The sequence below is a fragment of the Chanodichthys erythropterus genome, chromosome 1, assembly GCF_024489055.1.
Source record: "Chanodichthys erythropterus isolate Z2021 chromosome 1, ASM2448905v1, whole genome shotgun sequence".
In the NCBI taxonomy this organism is placed as follows: domain Eukaryota; kingdom Metazoa; phylum Chordata; class Actinopteri; order Cypriniformes; family Xenocyprididae; genus Chanodichthys; species Chanodichthys erythropterus.
The window spans coordinates 37,914,241-37,936,748 of NC_090221.1; the positions used below are offsets into that span (position 1 = coordinate 37,914,241).

General features: G+C 38.8%; 3 protein-coding genes across 3 annotated transcripts in view; 2 read left to right on the top strand and 1 right to left on the bottom strand.

Moving 5' to 3' along the window:
* LOC137028565 (cytokine-dependent hematopoietic cell linker) overlaps positions 1–1,297 on the top strand; it is an 11,963-nt gene extending 10,666 nt beyond the window's left edge. The window contains exons 15-17 of the mRNA XM_067397565.1: positions 698–775; positions 910–1,065; positions 1,140–1,297. Coding sequence (XP_067253666.1) covers positions 698–775; positions 910–1,065; positions 1,140–1,295 — 390 coding nt within the window. The 3' untranslated portion in view covers positions 1,296–1,297. The remainder of the gene's footprint in view (positions 1–697; positions 776–909; positions 1,066–1,139) is intronic.
* Positions 1,298–2,907: 1,610 nt separating this feature from the next.
* Positions 2,908–9,647, bottom strand: LOC137028518 (zinc finger protein 518B). The gene is made up of 2 exons (XM_067397429.1): positions 8,125–9,647; positions 2,908–5,684 (listed from the first exon to the last, which is right to left on the bottom strand). Exon 2 carries the CDS (start codon positions 5,550–5,552, stop codon positions 2,928–2,930), a length of 2,625 nt encoding a protein of 874 aa, XP_067253530.1. The 5' UTR covers positions 5,553–5,684; positions 8,125–9,647; the 3' UTR covers positions 2,908–2,927.
* A 42-nt stretch (positions 9,648–9,689) lies between these two features.
* Positions 9,690–21,243, top strand: wdr1 (WD repeat domain 1). Its single transcript, XM_067397696.1, has 15 exons — positions 9,690–9,860; positions 12,516–12,637; positions 14,169–14,259; positions 14,337–14,484; positions 14,563–14,743; positions 16,485–16,562; positions 16,651–16,731; positions 16,806–17,039; positions 17,191–17,278; positions 17,422–17,578; positions 18,289–18,376; positions 18,901–19,011; positions 19,146–19,319; positions 19,408–19,552; positions 19,734–21,243. The coding sequence occupies exons 1-15, from the start codon at positions 9,845–9,847 to the stop codon at positions 19,838–19,840; spliced, it is 1,821 nt and encodes a 606-aa protein (XP_067253797.1). The 5' UTR covers positions 9,690–9,844; the 3' UTR covers positions 19,841–21,243.
* The last annotated feature ends 1,265 nt before the right edge of the window (positions 21,244–22,508 follow it).

Sequence of the window (22,508 nt, forward strand, 5' to 3'; positions counted from 1 at the left end):
TTTTAAGCCATTAAAAATTATTTTAAAAAATGTAAAGATTCAGAAAGCTTTAAATGATATCCAATAATAATAGAATATGGTTTTACAGTAGTAACAATAAATATGGTATGATTTAAATATATTAAATATGGTGACTGATTATCTCCAAGTAACCCAACTTAATAAATGATATTGATCATGTGACTCCCACCATGTCAATAAATGGAAATTGCAGCCAGCTGTTTATTAATATCATCAATTATTGTGACTTAGCGTTAGGCGATTTTTACCCCAAATGTACCATGATTTGCCTATTCTTCAGTTATTGAAAAACAGTTGATTTAATTACCTTGAACAAAACTGAAATTCATTTACAATTTTAATTTTATTTCAAGTGAGAGTTTTTATAGTTTTCGAACAGATTATGGAAAGTAGGGCAGGAACTTGGTTATATCCGCTGGTTGTTGATTGCATGTGGGCGTGGCACTCAACAATGGAGGCGGAGCTGAATGTGAGCTTGCAGACAGCTGTGGGCGGGGCTTAAGCTCACTTAAATGATTGGACATTTCCTGCATACATCACTAGAGAAGACTGACATTTCACTGGAAGATAGCGTTATGATATTTTGACTAAAGGTCAATTTGTTATAAAAACAAAACAAAACATGAACAAGAAAATATTTACGGTGATTTTCCATTTAATGTCATCTGTCCTGCAGGGATTGGAGGAGCAGAACTGGTATGTCGGAGCGGTTGGTCGCGTGGAGGCTGAACACGCTCTTCATCTGGTCAACCGGGTAAAAACACCTTCAAAGTTATGACATTGTGTTTCGAGAACTATTTAGCAGATAACCGCAAACTCAAAAATCAAACATATGTTTATATAGATACTGAGACAATATGAGCAGAATCTTTTGACTTTTTCCCACAGGAAGGAGCTTTCCTAGTGCGCGACTGCTCAAAGAACACTACCTACGAGCCCTTGGTCCTCGCCGTGTTTTACGACAAAAGAGTTTTTAACATTCAGATCCGCTTCAGTGAGGAAATCAGCAAATACACTCTGGGAACGGGACTCAGAACCAACGACGTGAGTAGCTGCCGAACTCAGTGTTACGACGGAGCGGACGCGGTGCGTCATCTCTCGTGTCTTGTGTCTTTCAGAGGTTCGATTCGGTCACTGACATCATCAAGTTCCACTCCATTTTCCCCATCGTTCTCATTGACGGACGCAAAACTTCTGCAGCGACCAGTCAGAAGAGACAGTGTGTCCTGATGTACCCAATCACAAAGCAGGACCTGACGGAGCTGCTGACTTGAGCAAATACATCATACTGCAATGTCTACAGGACTTTTAACTGACCTTTTAACTTTATAAGAGTACAAAAGTAAAGAGCATGGATGTAAATTAATGATAAAAGTCTCTAAAACAAAAAGGCATGCTATGTACACTAGTTGATAAAAAAAATGCATCACTAATTGATGAAAAATGTTGAATTTCAGCCCTGAAAATACAACGCACTGAAATACAAGCACTGTTTATGCGATGCATGTGATTTCAATTAGTATGATTCAACATGCTTTTTGTTTCAGACATTTGTCATTAATTAACTTCCATACAACATATAAAACATCATTCATTTAATAACGTGACTCAGTGTGTTCACACGTGCAGCTGTAGTCGAGCTCCAATGGAATATATGAAGGATTAAGTCTCATGATCTGTCATTCAGAGCGTGTCTGATTAACCTGTAAATGTGCCAATCCCACTTAGAAAAAAATATTTATGTGACATTTTAAAAAGATGTTTAGTCCGACTGAACTCGCTGTGAACACACTGTTTGGCTGAATGCAGACGCACACAACAACTGTTTTTGCATATGCTTTTAATCCATTTAAATTTTCATTTAATCACACTTTACATTGTTTGGCCTTTATGAATAATTTAAAAATAGATATTACGCTTCTGAAGCCTTGAAACAATATTCAGCACATAAAACTCATCACATACTTTGTTTCTTCTTGAACAGTTTGACTTTAATAACGGACAGATGCCCTAAAATGCAAATTAAGCTGTAACTTTACACAACTTAAACGATAATAAAAGGAAACGGAGAGTTACAAGTTTGATCATTTGAGGTAGATTTAAAAAGGGGTTTTAAGATGTTAAACACCAGACTTTAATGAGGGTACATTTTACAAAAGGAACATTGTGTATGATGTACAAACTACGACAAGTGAGCACTGAAATACTGAGACGCAAACATTTTTAAAAATATGTTTGCAAAAACACTTTAAATTTATGTCATATGTTTGGATTTCACAAAAGGCAAAGCCCCAACCCAAAACAGACAATGTGTGCCAGAGTTGGCCAAACATCACCCATGAATCAGAAAAGAGTTACATCAACACTGATGCTTGCGTGTTCATGTAACGACAGTAAAACGGCAAGAAATTAACATCTGTGAAACTCCAAACATATGACGTATCCAGACTTGTGTTTGAAATGAGCTGTACAATCATGACAAATGAACACAGAACATCCTAAAACAGACATCAGTGTTGTTTAAAACCTCTTAGTTTCAGAGTTCTGACCTTCTCGATTGTAACATCTACATATTGGCACAGTTAAGTTATACAGTTCCAAGAAAAATAATCTAAATGAAGATGTTTGTCATTGCTGCTATCAAGTGGGACAGGGAAGGAATGTTGGAAAAGTTATATTTATTCCTAGGTATAACTAGTGTAGCTCAAATATGGTCAGTCAAATTGCAAACTATTTGATGAAATGTTTATCAGTGTATAAATACCAATGTCCACCAACCAGGAAGTTTCATTTACCATTAAACTTCAAAATGATCTCACACAGGGTCAGGTTCCTCTAAAATTACACCATTCTAAAAATCTGACAGATACATCCATGAAATATCACGAAGGGACAGTAGCTGGTTTTCACGAGAGATGCTGGTCCGAGACTCCGTTGAGGACTAACTCGATCACCTGATACTTCCCTCCATGAACTTTCTTGAGTTTCATCTTGAGGGAAGGCTGTTTCCTCACAGGTTCATGATCCACCGAGTGTATCCATTTATAGTTCTTCAGCGTTTGGACGCCAACATTGACTGTCTGAACTAAAGGGTTCGGATGGTTCAAAACCACAACCGGCTGGTTCGGACCAGGAAGCTTGACAAGCTGATCCTCTTTCTGAGGAGTTAACCTCAGTTCTTTATGACGGGGAAGGCCCATGTCAACCGACGATGACGACCGACGTTTTTTGGCTTTTCTCTTTTCTTTTTTATGTTTTTTACGTGGCGGTGAGTCTTGCTGCTTCTCTTCACCTTCACGAAAGTCTCTCTTTAGGATCAGTTTGATGGCTACTTGAGGACCACCGGACACATTCTGCTCACTTAACGTACAGCAGAGAACCGGTCGTGCCGTCAAACTCTCCTCTCGTGGTGGCGCTTCTGGAAGCTTCTTAGAGGGTTCCAACAAAGAACTCGGAATCCTGACCAAAGCTACTTTTGGATACATCAGGGAAGCACAGGAACCGTGTTGTCGGCAATCCAAGTTCCTTCCAGACTCACGTTCAAAAGCTCCCTTGTCTTGATGTGAAATGTTGTCCTTGTCTGATGGGACGATGCTCTGGTTTGGCATAACCAATGGTTGAGCCAAATTTGGAGCTTGTTTTAAGTGTCTTGTGTTTAAGGTATTTCCAGCTGGCGTTTTCACTTGTCCACGAGTCTTAGATATTGTAGAGCTTTCAGTATTCTCATCCTCTGTCTTAGTTTCTTTGAGGCACAAAGAAGCATCTTTGTGTTTCTCCTCAGATTCCTCCTCCTTTTTAATCAAAAAACTACAGACCAGCGATTGTTTTGCACTTCCCACCTCGTCCTTTGGCTCCTTGCTTTGAGTTGACGTAGGTGTAGGACAGAGAGAGAAAACCGATGAGATCACAGGAAGACCTTCAGAACTTAATTCTGGACTGATGTCATGAGCTGCCGCTGAGTGCCTGGTCCCTGGATCTTTGGTCTTCAGGTTAAGTATGTTCCTGGTTGATGTCTCTGAAGAACACTGTGGTTTGTGTACTGAATTAATGAGACTCTGGACATCAGTGGATGCTGAAGGCTTGACCTTGTGAGATGCTGAAGATGTAGACAGGCTGACTGGACTCCCTTTGGCAGCAACTTGGCATTTGAAGGACAATTTGCCTCCAGTAGTGACTGGTGAAGGTCTGTCCTCAGTGCTCCTCTGGTCTTGCGGGACTCCGTTTGGCGGGATCAACCGTAATTCCAGCTCCCGAGTCCCATTTACGTTTTTCACCTCAACCAGTTCCACCAAACACCCAGCAGGAATATTGATCTCCTCTGGACAGGACACCGTCAAAGGCTTGTTGTGTTGAATTGGCTGGTTCAAAGGTGCTAACAGTTCCACTTGGACGCTGGATAATGGACTTGATGCCTCAGTCGATGATCCTACAAGTATTCTGGAGTTTGTCTTTGACTGATTACTCTTTTCCGCAGTGGAGTGCAGTGGACTTCTGATTGAAACACAGGGATTTGAAGTCTTTTTCAGCGTCGCAACACTAATCCCTGTTGTAGACTGACTAGGCCTCTGATCTATCTGGTCATTGTGGACATTACTTGGACCCGTGGACAACGGCATGTTAAGCAGTGTTCTGAGCGGGGTGTTACTTTCAACAGGTGGTCGGACCTGGACTCTGGGAAGGGTATTCAAATGCAAAGTCTTTTCAGGGACTCCAACCCTCTGGTTTTGCCGTAGTGGTGCTGTAGAACTAACCTGGACTCTTGAGAATGAGACTTTCGGAATTGGCTTTTCCGAAATGGTTCTTTTAACAGCCACCATACTTTGACCGTCAGCACTGAGCAGAGAGTTTGATAGGTTGCCGTTTTCCTCCCGGGATCTTAGAACTACTTGCGGTGGTTTGCCTAATGAGTGACTTACGCTTGGAACAGCACTGGTGAACGGTGTCTTAGAAACTGGAACAATGGCTGTTGTACTGTAGACACGTGGTGTTGTCATACTGAAGGACACACGGGGACGATTACTGGTAGCCTGGCTCGCTGCCTTACCAATAGTAGATGATTTGCTGATTCTTGGTTGACTTCCACTCGGGTGTTCGACTTGGGAATTGGGAATTGCACACTGGCCGTTCCCTTCAGGCCAACCTGATATCCCGAGAGTTTCGGGGACGGTTGGGGTGGCCAAAGTAAAATCAGTTATGAACCCTTCTTCTGCATGTCTCTTGTGTATACGAAGAATATGCTTCACCATGTAATCTCTCCGCACCGCTCCATACGAGCAGAAGCTACACCTGTACGGGTATGAGCCAGTATGTGAGACGATGTGTTTCTGAGACTCTGTTTTAGAATAAGAAACATAGCTGCAGAGCGCACAGGAGAAAGTCATCTCTTTATGATGGGATACGTGCCTCTCAAACAGGTCAGTGTCCTTTGTTGAAAATCTACATTTTGCACAGCACAAGCGATCAATGTCTTTTTTAGGTATAGCACTGTCCTTGCTGCTCATAAATGACATGAAACTTTGCTGTGAACGCATGGTCAACACATCAGGTTAACAATCCCACAGGCCAAATATTAGAGAATAAGCAATCCACACTGGCTGTTTCTTGACAAGTAACGATCCTTTCCTTTAGGCTCAGAGGGTTGAAGGTATGCCGTTAGTTTGTACCTGCACAATGGGGGAAAAAAGAGTGTTTTAGGAAATTAGAAAAATACATTTCATAAGGTATCAATAAACAGAATCTGATTAACATTAAACAAACTTTTATTGGTTATGATGTACAACAACACTTCTACAGAGATCTAAAGGCACTGATATACCAAAGACTATAGAATAACACAAAACGTGTCACTCGTATTGTTTTGAATGGATGAAAGTGAAACGCGCAATATGGCGGAATAAGCCCCGCCTTCTAAATAAGAGCCAATCGCCGACTGGTAAAGTCATCATTTAGGTCTGCGCATGCGCTTTAGCTTGATCCAGCCTGAAAAATACAGGGTTTTTTTGTCATGATTCGACCGTTTGGAAAAAATTTGATGTTTCCCCATTCAAAGTGATCTGCATGATGCCCAGGATGCCCGAGAGGCATTTCAAAGATGGCCGCCGAGTGAAATGACTTGTCTTAAAGGGACTTTGGATATACTCAAGGTGAAGTTCTTTTTTCGTTGTTTGCTTGGGAATAAAAAGAAGTTCTAAATAGGTCTATCTAACGACTAATTTGGACTAATTTGGCAGTCAAGTTACATTTATACAGCAGCAGTTTTACAGTGTTAAACATAAAAAACAGTGTCAGTGTCGCTTTTAGTTTGAATTATACAGCTTCAGTTTCTACTATAAAACGGCTCTCCAGTGTGTTCATGTTTTTGTTTGTGAACGTCTGACCACGAAGAAATAAACCAGAGAAGATTTAGGCATCAAAGAGGGCAGAGCCTCACAACCACACCCACCTATTATGTAATTGGCGTGGACCAATGGTAGTTCATGGTGTTTACCATAAATTTCAAAAGAAAATTTGTTTTGGCGTGATTTTGTTTGAAATTACATCACGCAATACCATTATTAGATTCCGCTTGAAGTACATCCGGCCCTTAATGTACAACTTTTTCAGCTATAAATTGTTTGTACTGAAACCAACAACAACACTGTTTATGTTTTCAAGTAAATTCATGTTCAAATCCCTATTGCATCTAGAAACCACTATAAAAACCAAACCTCAGCGGGCTGATAACCACTCAGAACTGTCAAGCACGATGTGCTAGAATTTGCATGGGTAATAATCTTATACAGTGATAGGATATGGTCTAAAAAATTGCCCAGTGGCCAGTTTTGGTTCTACATGTCAAACTCTCCAACACCACCATAAATTTCACTTTTTTAAAATGAGCTTTTCAGCTATTAATGTTTGAGTCTTTAAGTATAGGAATTCTTTGTCCTCCAATTGGTGCAGAAGAGTTGCAGTCATCACATTTGAAAGTTTTCTTGTTTTGTTTTTTTTGCTTACAAATTTTCTTCACCAAATTTGTTCCCCAATGACAAGCTCAAGTGCTTAGCCATTATTACTTTGGATTTGTATATAAAATGGCTCAATGTGAAACTGACCTTTTAATTGACTGTAAAATCATATACAATAAGAAATTAGTTAGATAAATAAAGTAGTACCAATCAGCTCCTCAGTGCAAGAATAGTCAATATTCTTAATTCAGCTTTTCAAATGATTCTGGTTAAAATCACAAGCACTACATTACTTATATAGTTTTAATCATAATTATTAGTTAAGTTATTGGTATTAATGACAGTAAATGCTGCTTGAACTGCAACTTCACTACAAAATCACTAATGTGTAGTGCAGTCAATGCAATAAAGATAATTTTCAGGTGTCATATTTGTTTAATTTTTTTGGCTCACAAATTTGGTCTAATATTCACTAAATTAGACAGACAATCTTAAGGCTGTGCTGAACAGTACTGCCTAAATAAATATTAGATATTCAAAACTCTTCACCAATGACACTTTGACAACAATTTTACATACAACATCCAGTGTGGAATTGACTTTTTCATATACTTCTGACTGTAAAATCAAATAATACTTATTACATATAGTAATAGTTAAAATAAAAGCAGTAAAATCACAAACACAATTAAACTAAAACTCACAAACTACATCCAATAATTCACTTGAGCTTTTGGTTGGATGTTTATTTTCTCAACACTATAAAACAAATTTAATATAGAATGAATCGTGCAATTCCTGAGGAAAGAAAGCATGAGGAGCCAGGGAGAAAAAGAAGCATTTCTTTCACAAAAGCAGCATTGCAGATTATGAGGTTTAATTGCAGTTTACATTTAAAATGCATTCATATCTTAATGAGAATCAAAGGACTCTGCGGATCTGTTCTCTCGGAAGAGGAGAGGGGAGGAGACTCGAGTCCTGTCTAGAAAACTGCACACTTGAAATCCTCATTTCCCCAAAGGGTATCTAAACAAAACATTCACGCATTTCTTGCGTGCCTAAGTGTTGCGTGTGCTCGTCATGAGCCGAACCCCGCACGCGGCCGCTGTGACGCGCGTGCACCAGGCGAAAAACAACGATGCTTTAAAACACTAACCTTGCGTTAAAACTCTCATCCTCTTCTCAAAAGAGCGAACGATGCATTAAAGGCGTCCATTGATCAACATTTTCTGCCTGCGTCGCATGCATTGTTTGCTTTCCACCGCTGTGACCGCGCAGATCGTGAGTGAGGGTGCGGGTGCACTGAGCGCGTGATGTGATGCGGTCTTCTGATTGGCTGCAGGCTGCAGTAGAGCTCTACAGCTCACGCGGGCACCCGCATTTCTCAATGCCAGAAAAACATTTGTCTCAAATTCGTGTCCTCACTCGCACCTAACGGTGATTTACGATAGAAACTGTATCTTGGAGCATTTGTTCTCCTAAAGTGCAGTCTGGTTTAGTCAGTAGACTCATCAGCATTGAAGTTGCTCGACTTTTTTTCTTTTGCATAACATCAACCAAGATGGCGTTCGTGTGTTTACAGGAAAAAAAGAGAGTAATGTGTGATCTTGAATTCGCATGTTTACAGAACAAACTTGACATTTTCTGATGGTCCATAATATAATATATAAAACAAGATTTATCTGTGCATTATATAATGCTTTATGTTCCTTAATCTTTATTAGAAATAACTATCCCTCTCTTCCAGCGACATCTCTTCAGCTCTTTGATGACGTGGCTACTGGCGTGAGGGCGGGGCAACCTTATCCACCAATAGCAAACCATCCAATCAATTGCTCTACATTTGTTCTTGTTCGAGAAGCTGTCAGTGTTGCAAAGTGTTTCATTTTATTAATTTATTATATAAATTATATACTTTATTATATAATATTAATGCTAATTAAGTGATGTAATGTGTGATACTAGTGTGCCATCTTGAATTTGCATGTTTACAGAACAAACTTGACATTTTCTGATGGTCCATAATATAATATATAACACAAGATTTATCTGTGCATAATATAATTCTTTATGTTCCTTAATCTTTATTCGAAATAACTACCGCCCTTTTCCAGCGACATCTCTTCAACTCTTTGATGACGTGGCTATACTGGCATGAGGGCGGGGCAACCTGATCCACCAATAGCAAAGTGTTTTATTAATTTATTATATAAATTATATACTTTATTATAAATTAATGCTAATTAATGTAAAGTTTGAAGGTCAGCAGCTCTAATTCATCTTTAATATTTCAGCTATGAGATAAGCGTAAAGATGATTCACGTTAAAATAAACTAAAACAGTCACATGCTCATAAACACCATTTCCTTTTTTATTGCAACGATTCATCAAATGCAGTGGGAAAGAAATAATGTACAGTGTGTTCAGATCAGCTGAATGTACATTATCCCACTGTTAATACATAAATACATGGACATATTGATTTTTAAGGGAGGGTTTCAACCAAAGAATAATACTAATAATGTAGCTAAACATGGACTGCAGCATAATTCGCTGAAGGATTGAAATCTTTTGGTAAATATAGATGATACATATCTTTACATTCATTTTAACACCATCATCATGTATTTTCTTCCGTTACACGTCACTTCCTCACGGGCGTGTGCGCGCAGGTCTGGTCGAGCCCGAACTGTCTTTACTATATATGGGCAAAGCCGAGCCGCCCGCGCGCCGCCGTCTCTTCCGCGTTCAGCGATCAGCCGGTGACGGAAGCGCTCAGATCCGGACGGGACCGTTCAGCTGCGCTCGGACACACAGTCAGTTCTTCATTCATTCATTCATTCATTCATTCATTCACCGGAGGAAATAAAGCCGACATGTCTTACGAGCTGAGTAAGTGCAGAGCCTTTGTCTGTCTGCGCATTGCGTGCGCGCGCGTGTGTGTGTGTGTGTTATTGGCCTGTTTCTCTCTGCTTAATATCCATATACCATGTTTCTCCAACGAATACCATAGTAATTCTACTATTATGCATGTCCAGGAGCGTGTTGTTGTATCGGGAGGTTTTTGTGACCTGTCTGAGTTTAAAGTGTGTTTATCTCGAGCTGACTGCTCCTCTAATCTAATTTTATATTTCTACCTGAAGTGTCAACTGTGATTGTGTGATTCGATCCAGACATTGATTTTTGTGTTTGAGCATCATGATCAGCCTGACACTGAGAGTCAACCAATGGCGCGTGTTTGGGGCGGGACTATCTGTTTGGCGACCAATGGCAGACGGGGTGTGTTTGAAACGGTCGTTATTTTTGCAGTTCTGACGGGCGTGATTCACACAACATTCTTTACCTGTTAACGGTCGCCCTCGATCTTCTTAGATCTGAATTTAAATGATTATAATCCATAAATGCTTTATTTAATACAGACCTAAGGTTGGTCTCTTTTAAAGAAGTGAAAGCATTTCAACATATGAGGCGTAAAAACGTTATAGAAGTTTAAGTTTACTATAAAACAAATGTGCTGAACTACTAAACATCTTTAATACAAAATATATGTCACAAAACAATTTTCTAATTTCACTGCCAGAACTCAAAAAAGAAATTCGTCTATCCAAATTTAAGTTTATATCACAAAAAAAAAAAAAAATGAGCCGCTAAATGTGTTTAAAGTACAGTTTCTATGGTAACACAACGTCTAATTTCAAAAGAATGAATTTTGAGTGTTTAAGATTTCGAACAATACCTATTGATGATTACTAAAGATTAGACAAAGTCCATTTAAGACAAGTCATTTCACTCGGCGGCCATCTTTGAAACGCCTCTCGGGCATCCTGGGCATCATGCAATCTCTTTGAATGGGGCAACATCAAATTCTCCAAAACTGTTCACCAACCTTACGATTAAATTTTATATTTGAAATCACCAATGAAATTTAACAACAACCGGCTCATTAATTTAGTTTCTAAACGCTCGAATCATGACAAAAAAAAAATGTATTTTTCAGGCTGGATCAAGCTAATGCGCATGTGCAGACCTAAATGCGCGTCTCTTCGGATGTATTCCTGTATTGTTTTGAATGGGAGAAAGTGCAACGCACAATATAGCGGAATAATACGCATTCTAAATAAGCGGCCATTAGAAGCTCCGGTTTCTACAGAAACAGTCAGACGAGCGCCTCCGAATTAAAGCTGAAGAGAGGCGCATTTAGATCTGCGCATGCCCATTAGCCTGTTCCAGCCATTTTTTTTTTTTTTTTTGTCAAACTTCGAGTGTTTGGAAACAATTTATTAAACAATTGTTGTCAGATTTCATTGGCTATTCAAATATGAAATTTAATTGAAAGCTTGGCAAACAGCTTTGGAAATTTTTTTTGAACCATTCAAAGAGATAGGAGCTGCACTTGAATGCCCGAGAGGTGTTTCAAAGATGGCCGCCAAGTGAAATGACTTGTCTTAAAGGTGCCCTAGAACCAGTTTAACAAGATGTAATATAAGTCTAAGGTGTCCCCTGAACGTGTCTGTGAAGTTTCTGCTCAAAATACCCCATAGATTTTAAAAAAAAAATTTTAACTGCCTATTTTGAGCCATAATCATATATGCACCGATTCAGTGCGCGGCCCCTTTAAATCCTGCGCTCCCCCCCCGCCCCCCCCAAAGCTCTCGACTGCCTTAACCAGCATAAACAAAGTTCACAGAGCTAATATAACCCTCAAAATGGATCTTTACAAATTGTTCGTCATGTATGCTGCATGCATGCATCGATTCCTGTGAGTATAGTATTTATTTGGATGTTTACATTTGATTCTGAATGAGTTTGATAGTGCTCCATGGCTAATGGGGCTAAAGCTAACATTACACACTGTTGGAGAGATTTATAAAGAATGAAGTTGTGTTTATGAATTATACAGACTGCAAGTGTTTAAAAATGAAAATAGCGAAAAGGGACTTTGATTACTAACATATGTGATAGGGCGGGAAAAAGGCATTAAAAAGCACGGCAAGTTGGGAAACTGATGGTTAAGAGGCTTTGAGTATAATTATTATTTATTATTACACTAAAAAAAAGTGAATACATTTGTATTCCTAAAAAGTAATTATTATTAATAATGTCCTTTTTACATAATATTATTGTCCTTGGGTTATTTTAAATATTTAAGCTGTAAAAGCATTAAAGCAACATTTTTTTATATTTATTATTTTATTGTAATGTTTGTGTTGTGTGTAGAAGGCCTGAGGGTACTAATAAAGTAACCTGAACCTGAATTAGTGTACACTTTACAATCACGTCTCCTACTTTGCATCATATCACTATCAAGTGTCCTAAAAAGAACGTTCTTTTGTGCCCAAATTGAGTTTTTTTTATGTCTTGTCGTTTTCCTTCAAGTTAACAAAATGGTTTCCTGCAAGTAAAGTCTCATATGATTATTGATGTTGTTAAACCACCACACTTGACATAAAATTTGTTGTATAACACTAAAATAAGATGTTCGAGGAACTTTAAGTACTTAAGAATTTTTCAAGAATTTATCTTTTTGTCTTTGGTCTCTTCCTGCAGAGCGCGTGTTTGCCAGCCTGCCACACATGGAAAGGGGCGTGGCCAAAGTCCTGGGCGGAGACCCCAAAGGGAACAACTTCCTGTACACTAATGGCAAGAGTGTCATAATCAGGAACATCGAGGTAAGACCAACTTCACAGCTGATATCGTCATATTCAATGGGTTCAGGAATGGAGCAATAATGCGACTATGATGAATACAAAATGATGAATAAAGAATGAGCATCAGATGTGTTTTTATGTTTTTATTACATTTCTGAATGTTCTATGGAGTTGTTATATTCTATTTTAATTGAACAATCCTATTGTATTTTGTACATGCAACTTAATTTTATGGTAAATGGGGAAAAAAATAATTAATTTCAACAAATTTACTGTCAATAGTAGACGCTGCATATATTGCGTCTGCCATATTTAAACTTAAACTTGAAGAAAGTTCTGGGTTTCCAACTCATAATTGTGACGCTGTGGTGACGTTCATGTGCATTCAACTCGTAAATACGATCTTGTGTGTTTTCTACAAAAAAATTCAGCAATAATTAACCATTAACTCTATTCAATTTATAAAGGTGCTGTAGATTGAATCGTGATATATTCTGTTGTAATTGTACAACACTGTCGTATTTTGTACGTGCGACTTAGCTAGTTTTATTGTTAGTGAAACAAAATAATAATTTAATTCATTTGAACAAATGTTTTTTCACTGAAATGCCACCAACTTAAAGAAAGTTCCAGGTTTCCCACTCGTAATTACAACATTATGGTGATGTACATGTGTTTAAGTTGTAAATACGATCTTTTCGACACAATTTGAAAGCACCATTCTTTTTCTACAAACAATAAAGCAACATTTTTTAACTCTACATATATTGCTGATTTTCTTGTGGTAATCAACATCACGTCAATGATGGGATACATAAAGCGTGTGTTGAAACCTTTTAACCCTCTGGTACCGTTTGGTCATTTTTGACCGAAAACATTTATGTTTAGTTTTTCTTTTTTTTAGAATACTCCATCAGAATTGTATGAAACTTGTTAAAGGTTTTGACACTTGCTATGTGAACACACAAATCACAGACAAGATTCGAAAGGTTAAATGGTCCTGAAAAAAATGGTCACATATTTGCGGTCAAAAATGGCTGCATTGGAAATGAATGGGAAACTTCCTAGTGGAAGCGTTTGGTACTGCACCCAAACAATCTTTTTTTGACACAACTTGTTTAGATTTATGGCTTTGATTTTCTCACAGTTTTAGAGTAAAACATGTTTTGGAAAATGTATATTTAAACAAATTGAAAACAATATTTTTTTGCATTTCTCATAACAATAAACATAAAATTCTATAACGTTTTTTTTTTTTTTTATCTGCCAAGTGTCGTTTTTAAAAAGAGATCAAACTTCATTCTGTTGCTCCAAACCTTTATGACAGTACTCAGTCAGACAAGTTGGAAAGTGAATAAATGGATTATAACTACTGCATAAATATAATTTAATAAATCCCCTAAAAATAAAAATCACTTCTAAAATGTAGTACATTCATTTCATTGCAATAAATAAAAATAAAATCAGTAATTTGATCACCACTCGTGCAGCACCATTGGGTTAAAGTGATTGTGTATATTCTCAATGTTCATGGTGTAAAACTCTCCTGCAGAATCCAGCGATCGCAGACGTCTACACTGAACACCCGCATCAGGTTATCGTGGCGAAATACGCTCCCAGCGGATTCTACATCGCGTCAGGCGGTGAGTGCCGTCCCGTCCCGTCTCAGATCGGTCTGAGTGTTTTTGCGGTTCCTGACTGTGTCCTCTTTCCCATCCAGATGTGTCGGGGAAAATCCGTATCTGGGACACGACGCAGAAGGAGCATCTGCTGAAGTACGAGTACCAGCCGTTCGGAGGGAAGATCAAGGACATCTCCTGGACCGAAGACAGCAAGAGGATCGCTGTCGTGGGGGAGGGGCGAGAGAAGTGAGTGACAGGCACATGCCACGCCCCCAGCCAGACCGAAGCCAGCGCGCTGACGGTGTCCTGTGTGTGTCCGTGCAGGTTTGGAGCGGTGTTCCTCTGGGATACGGGCTCATCTGTCGGAGAGATCGTGGGTCACAGTAAGATCATCAACACCGTCGACATCAAACAGACGCGGCCGTATCGTCTGGTCACGGGCAGCGACGACAACTGCACCACCTTCCTGGAGGGGCCGCCCTTCAAATTCAAGTGCACCATGAGTGTAAGTGACAAGTGACGTGCATTCGTTTGTTGTTTCATCAGTGCTTTTCAGCCAGAAACACTTCCAAGATGGCTTAAGGTGATTTAAAACGGGTAAAAATGAAGATGTGAGCTGTATCATGATCATGAACCTTTTGTGCTGACGATTAAAAACTCGGTTTGCATTTTCAGTTGATCCAAAGCAGTGGACCTTGAACTGAACATATGGATTGTGCAAATTTTGTTTTCCTCCATTTTTGATTAGTTGCACCTCTTGTAGTGATCCCCTCACTGCTCTGTTTTGATATTAATTGGCATATAATTTCTGGAGCAAGATTATGTACACATTTAAACACCATTTTAAAAAGAGACAAATTTAAAAGTTTTAAAACTAAGCAAACTATATTTTTGTAAAATATTACAATGATGCCATCTATTTGGTTTCTTGTCCAAATTTTTTAGTGTTTGTTTATATAGAGATCTAACAGGTTTGATAGTCAGTTGAGAAACCTGACTCCAGACAATCACACAATAAGATAAATGTGAGAAGACCATTGCATGCATGTATAATGTAGCTGCTTTTAGAGATATATGTGGTCTAATCATATACAAAAACTTGTTTGTGCAAGCTTAATAGTGTTTTTGTTTGTTTTTTGAACAACAAAGTTATTTATCAAAAATTATCACGTTTCAGCGACATTTAAAATGTTCCATTATAACTAGATAAAATAAAGGAAGAAGAAATGAAACTACTAATAATAGTCCCAAAAAAACCAGCAATAACATATTTGTCTATATACTCTCAATGTCAATTCCACAAAGAAGTCTCCATCTAGACTCTCCAAAACGTCATAGAACAAGGACCAAAAGGTGTAAATGGTGTAATCTTTTCTGAAGCAAGGATTGAGACACACCAGGACTTTCTTTTTTTTCTCCACATACACGCTATTACATGTTTAGCTTTTAGCAAACAGAGAATTAACAATAATCTTACATGTTTGGTGACTTTAAAAAGGGCAGTTCTTTTACCAAAGATTTGGCTTTTGATAATAAATATTTTAACCCAAAAGCAATTCACTTTATTCCACTGCATGTGGGAATGCACTAAAGTTCCCTTCTCTTTTTTACATTTATAACACATGTCAGGAATATTTGGCTTGAAATGATGTAGTTTAACTGGAGTAATATATTGTAAACATTATCATATATAATATAATGATAAAAAGTTTAATGAAATCAGTCCTTATGATTTATGTCAGTGCTGTGAAAATTAATGTTTAACAATTTATTTAAATATGATATAATGCAGTCTAATTAAAGCTCTTTATTGCATATGAAGGAAGACCTTTGAATTTCTTTCTGTACTTCTGAAACTGTTTTTAAATCTGTTTTTAATAAAATCCTAAAGTCAGGATCTGGATGTGTTTATGGAGGATGGGCCGCTCCTATCCTGACCGATCACTATCTGTTCATACCGTCACAGATCTCATTTCCTCCGGCTGCGTCACGTTCGGATTGTTGAATTAAAAAAAAGCATTGAGCTTTTTTAATTTAAAGTCGGCATAAAAGGGAAGTTGTGCTCGTCTTTTCTCCTCTATTGTGTCGTATATCCGAGTGAAACTGCTTCTCAATCAAGAACAAATGTAGGGCGGGGCTTGATTTTGTCTGTGCAGGACTGATTGGATGTTTGTGGTTTGCTATTGGTGGATCTCATGTGAGTGAGAGGGAGGGGAAGTTATTCTAATGTTTGTTTGTGTTTGCAGGATCACAGTCGTTTCGTGAACTGTGTGCGCTTTTCTCCTGACGGGAATCGTTACGCATCGGCTGGTGCCGACGGACAGGTGAGACGTGACGGACACAAACGTCATTCAGCAGGATGAACACGGGTTTATTTCGCATTGTTCACTCTTGTTTCTTCCTCCTGTCCAGATCTTCCTGTACGATGGGAAGAACGGAGAGAAGCTGGGCACTCTGGGAGGAGAGAAGGCTCATGACGGAGGCATTTACGCTGTGAGTGTCGGTCAGTGTGACGCGTGATGATGATGATGATGATGATGAAGATGCTGATGATTCCTCTTCCACAGGTCAGCTGGAGTGCCGACAGCACGCAGCTGATCTCGGCGTCAGGTGATAAGACGGTTAAGCTGTGGGATGTGGGCAGCGGGACGGCGGTCACGACCTTTAACCTGGGCTCAGATGTGCTGGACCAGCAGCTGGGCTGCTTGTGGCAGAAGAATCACCTGCTCAGTGTTTCTCTGTCTGGATTCATCAACTACCTGGACAAGAACAACCCCGACCGGCCACTGCGCACCATCAAGGTGAGACGCTCGTCTGCTTCAGAGGAAGATGAGAAATTTAGCTTTGGCAAAAGTTTTTTATATATATATTAAAGAATGAAAATAATATCAAAATAATAATTCTGTTTTTAGTGTTAACTGTAATAACCCTGGTGATGTGTGTTTGTTTCAGGGTCACACCAAATCCATCCAGTGTCTGACGGTTCATAATGCGGACGGACGATTGAACATCTATTCAGGCAGTCATGATGGACACATTAATATCCTTCAATCAGCTTCATTTCTCTAGTGTTTATACAGACGGTTTCAGAGCAGCTATAAACGGGAAAAATGACAGAATCAGTTTCAGCTGTAAAGATGAATCCGTGTTGATTCGGTGTCTGTCCTTGACGCTCGTCTGCACATTACTGGGACTCTGAGAGCGGAGAGAACGATGAGATTCTGGGGAAAGGACACTCTAACCTGGTGTCCAAGATGACGGTGGACGACGCGGGCCGTCTGGTGACCTGCAGCATGGACGACACCGTCCGCTACACCGACCTGAGCAAGAGAGAGTACAGGTGAGCGCACGGCTGTCAATCACACACAACCTGTCAGAATAAATGCTTTAAAGTTTAAAAATTAAGATTAAATATTAGTATTCTAATTTTACAGTTGTATTGTTAAATAAAATTATTTTTTATTCAATACTCAATTTCTTATTTTACAGTTGTTACAATATTACTCTACATTTCATATTTTGTTTCATGTGTTATTTAATAATAATCACATTATTGTTGTTATTATTATTATTATTATTATTATTATTATTATTGTTATACTGATTTGGTCAAATACAGCGGGAATGTGCAAACTCAAGTGAGAGAGATTTGGTTTCCGAAAGAGGTTTGTTCCTTCAAGAGTAAATCCACATTTAACTCGGATCATTCAACACTAATATAAGCCGTTTCCACCACATTACTTTCTCATAATAATGACTTATTATATTTTTTAAATCTATTTCTCGTAATTACATAGTACTTATATCATAATAATGAGAAACGTACTTATAATAATGAGTTAGTCATAAAATCTTTCTCATTATTATTATTATTATTAACTTACAGAATCATTAATTTTACTCTGTGGCAGAAACAGCCTCTGTACTAAAAGGAAAGTTTGCGCTCAAAATCAAATGTCTTGAGGAGTAAAAATCAAATACAATGTTGTTTTTCTCCGCGTGTGTGTGTGTGTGTGTGTGTGTGTGTGTGTGTGTGTGTGTGTGTGTTAGTGCCTCTGATATGATCAAAATGGACGTGCAGCCGAAGTGTGTGAGTGTCGGTCCAGGAGGCCTCGCCGTCACCGTGTGTATTGGACAGGTACAGAAACACACACACACACACACACACACACACACACACACACACACACACACACACACACACAATATGTTAGTTTTTGTGAATTGTGGGGTCATTCCATAGGCATAATGGTTTTTATACTGTACAAACTGTATTTTCTCTCCTCCTACACTACCCCTAACCATCACAGGAAACTGCAAACTTTTACTTTCTCACAAAAACTCATTCTGTGTGATTCATAAGCCTTTTGAAAAGTGGAGACATGGAGTAATGTCCTCATAAGTCACCTCTTCTTGTAATACCTGTGTCATTATACACATTTATGTCCTGATATGTCACAAAAACACACACACACACACACACACACACACACAATATTCAGTGAGTTTGTGCTTAAAACAAGAACAAATATCTGCTAATGGGTTCAGAATGATCTTGAATGAAGTTAATCGTGTGTCATCAGCCGCACACGTGAGCGACAGCAGCAGTTACACACACAGATCATGTCCGTCTGCAGCAGTAATGAAGGTTTGTCTGTGCAGCTGGTCCTGCTGAAGGACAAGAAGAAGCTCTTCACGCTGGACTCTCTGGGATACGAGCCTGAAGCTGCAGCCGTTCATCCTGGAGGCGGGACTGTGGCTGTGGGCGGAGCTGTAAGTCACCAATCACTGACAGGCTTCTGACTATAAACATGATAACTGAAGCCTGTTCCAGTCAGCTTTTGAAGATGAGATAAATCAGTGAGCGGTTCTTCCTCAGACGTGTGATGATGATGATGTGTTTGCAGGACGGGAAGGTGCGTCTGTACTCGGTTCAGGGAAACACCCTGAAGGATGATGGGAAGGTGCTGGACGTCCAGGGACCCGTGACGGACATGTCCTACTCGAAGGATGGAGCGTTCCTGGCGGTAACGGACGAGAAGAAGGTCGTCACGGTGTTCACCGTCGCTGACGGATACGCGGTACTTTCGTCTCACACTCAAACACAAACACCGGTAACGAACGAATCTTCAGACGAACCATGTCACTGAATGAACGCTTGTGTTTCAGGAGAAGAACGAGTTCTACGGTCATCACGCCAAGGTGGTCTGTTTGTCCTGGTCACCTGACAACGAGCACTTTGCCACCGGCGGGATGGACATGATGGTTTACGTGTGGACGGTCAGCAATCCCGACAAGAGGATCAAACTCCCAGGTAACGAGAGTGAGAGTTTCTCACCCGCGCCGCTGCTGCTCCAGCTTTACTGAGATTAACTCTGTGTGTGTGTGTGTGTGTGTGTGTGTGTGTGTGTGTGTGTGTGTGTGTGTGTGTGTGTGTGTGTGTGTGTGTGTGTGTGTGTGTGTGTGTGTGTGTGTGTGTGTGTGTGTGTTTGCAGACACCCATCGGTTACATCACGTCAGCGGTCTGGCCTGGCTCGACGCCAACACGCTCGTCACGACGTCTCACGACGCCTGCGTCAAACAGTGGACTCTGAAGATCTGAGCGCTGGAACAGAGACGGCCGTCTCGCTCTCGCTGTCTTTCTGTCGCTCTTCCTCTATTCTTCTGTCTGTTGATCACTGCTGCTCTCGGTTTGGTCTCGTTTCTCCAGCAGGTCAGGGTGGAAGCCCGTTTACACCACAGAATCATGCTTTTAGAAATCAGAGTTATGACTCAAAGATGAAATTATACTTAGCAGGAACTGATGTTAAGCCGAAATTGGCTTAAAAAGTCATAATTCTGACATAATTAGTATGTCAAAATTCTGACTGAAATATGATACACCAACTTGAAATTATGTAGAAATTGACAGTCGAAATTGATTTTAAAAAGTTTCTAATTATGACATATGTAGTATCAAAATTGTGTCCTTTTTATGTCATAATTATGACTTGCAAGTCAAAATTCACATACTAAGTCGAGGTTGACAATGTTGAAATTATGGCAGTTGAAATTGACATACTAAGATGAAACTGATATTGAGTCAAAATTGGCTTAAAAAGACATAATTATGACTTAGCATGTGAATTTTGATTTGTTATAATTTACTTTTTAAGTCTAAATTGACATACTAACACAAAATTGGCTAAAGTTGAAATTGTCAAAATTGAAATACTAAGACGAAACTGATGTTGTCAAAATTGACTTAAAATGTCTAAAATTTAGTGTCAAATTATGTAGTGTCAAAATTTTGACCTTTTTATGTCATAATTATGGCTCAAAATTGACAATTGAAACTGACATACTAAGTAGAAAATTACATAAAGTCAAAATTGACAGACTGAATTTCAGCTTAAAGTCAAAATTATGACATAATTGAAATTGACATACTAAGAAGTTTATGTAAAAGGGTGAAATTGACTTGGCCATAATTATGATTAAATTATGATACTAACTTGAAATTTACATAATGGAAATTGACAAGTTGTCCTAATTATGTCATTTAAATCTTATAATTATGAGTTGTAGTGTCATAATTTTGGCTTATGTCATGATTATTGTTCTGATGTGGTGTAAACGGGCTTCCGTAGGTCAGAAGCTCTCGCAGGAAATGAACAGCAATAGAATGACGTATCGCCGCACAGACAGACATCAGGCACTTGACCTTCCAGAACAAAACATGTGTCCAGAATCTCTGTCATGTGACATTCCAGAAGCAGGGGTCAGAGTTCACGAGTGTTCCTGACCCCTGATGTGGCCGTGAGAAGAGGACGTTAGGGAGCAATAATCAAACCAATAGCAGGTTGTGAGTGTGTGAGTGTGAGTGTGAGACAGTGTTTCGCTCTCTTGTAACCCTCCCCTGATGTTTATTTACTGTGTTCTGACTGGATGTCTCTGGTTCATTTTTCATTGGGTGGATGTGATTCATAATTATATTAATAATGATAATAAAACACTTTTTATGCACTTTCTCTTGTCCAGTTTGTGTCTTAAACTGATACACACACACACACACACACACACACAAAACAAGTGCAGGTCATGTTTCACCACAAAAACACTGAGGAAAATATGTATTTTTGTCTGGTTATCCAGTACAAATATACAAAAATTCTTAAATCGAGATGTATTTACTGGAGAAGCAAAATTGAATGTATCAGAATGAAGTGAGTTTGTGCTTAAAATAAATATCTGACAGTGGAGTCAGAAAAAAAATATAAAGTGTAAATGGTTCTTTTCTTACCCCAGATTTTTTAACACAATTTATTAGTATTATTTGCATTGCTATTTGCATTAATTATTCCAGTACAAACACTCAATAGTGCTCAGCGTGACGCAGAACTAAAGAGAGGAAAGACTGTGAGAGGGTTGTGGGTTGAAACACACTGACAGGAGTAATTACATGATCAGAATAAATGAGTATTGACTATAATAAAACCGGATAAACTCTAGCAACAGTGATGAACTTCACAACAGCAGCTGGAGTGTTGCTGATGATCAAACTCCTGGAGCAGGGGAAATGCATATTAATGAACATTAAGACAATGTAAATATTCCAGATTATAGCCTTAAGCTAATTTCCATCTGCAGACCCCATGGCAGGTAAGTGTTACACATAAAAAGAAAGAAAAGAAGGAAAAAAAACTGTATACACAACACAGTAAGACAACACAGACACGCTAATACAACAGTCAATATTAAAATACACAATAGAACAGCAACAAGTTAATTAGAAGAAAAGAAAATAAATAATTTACAGTTCATCTGTATTGCACTGAATCTAAGAAAGAAAGAAAAGTAGTGATAAAATATAAATATTGCACAGGCCCGTCTTACCAACTCAACTTATTAGAATGCAGTTCACATATGATCGCATGTTTGGGTCTCTCTCAACCACTGTTTCAATTGTGTTTTAAAAGTAATAAAAGTTGTACATTCCCTCACAGAGAGTGGGATGCTGTTCCAGAGCCTTGAGCCCTGAAATGACAAAACATTTTGAGAAAAGGATGTACGTCTAAATGGGGGCTCACAGTCACCTCTAACAGTGGCTCGCGTTACTCGTAAACCAGAGCCACTAAGAGATTTCTGTTGGATAAACTCACTCAATGGGGGAGGAGCCAAATTGTGAATAACTTTATAGATCAAACAAGCAGATTTAAATATTTAAAAATTTGAGAAACTTAAAAAACTATATTTATCAAGAATGTTACAGTGGTGGTGAGAAAAAGGCT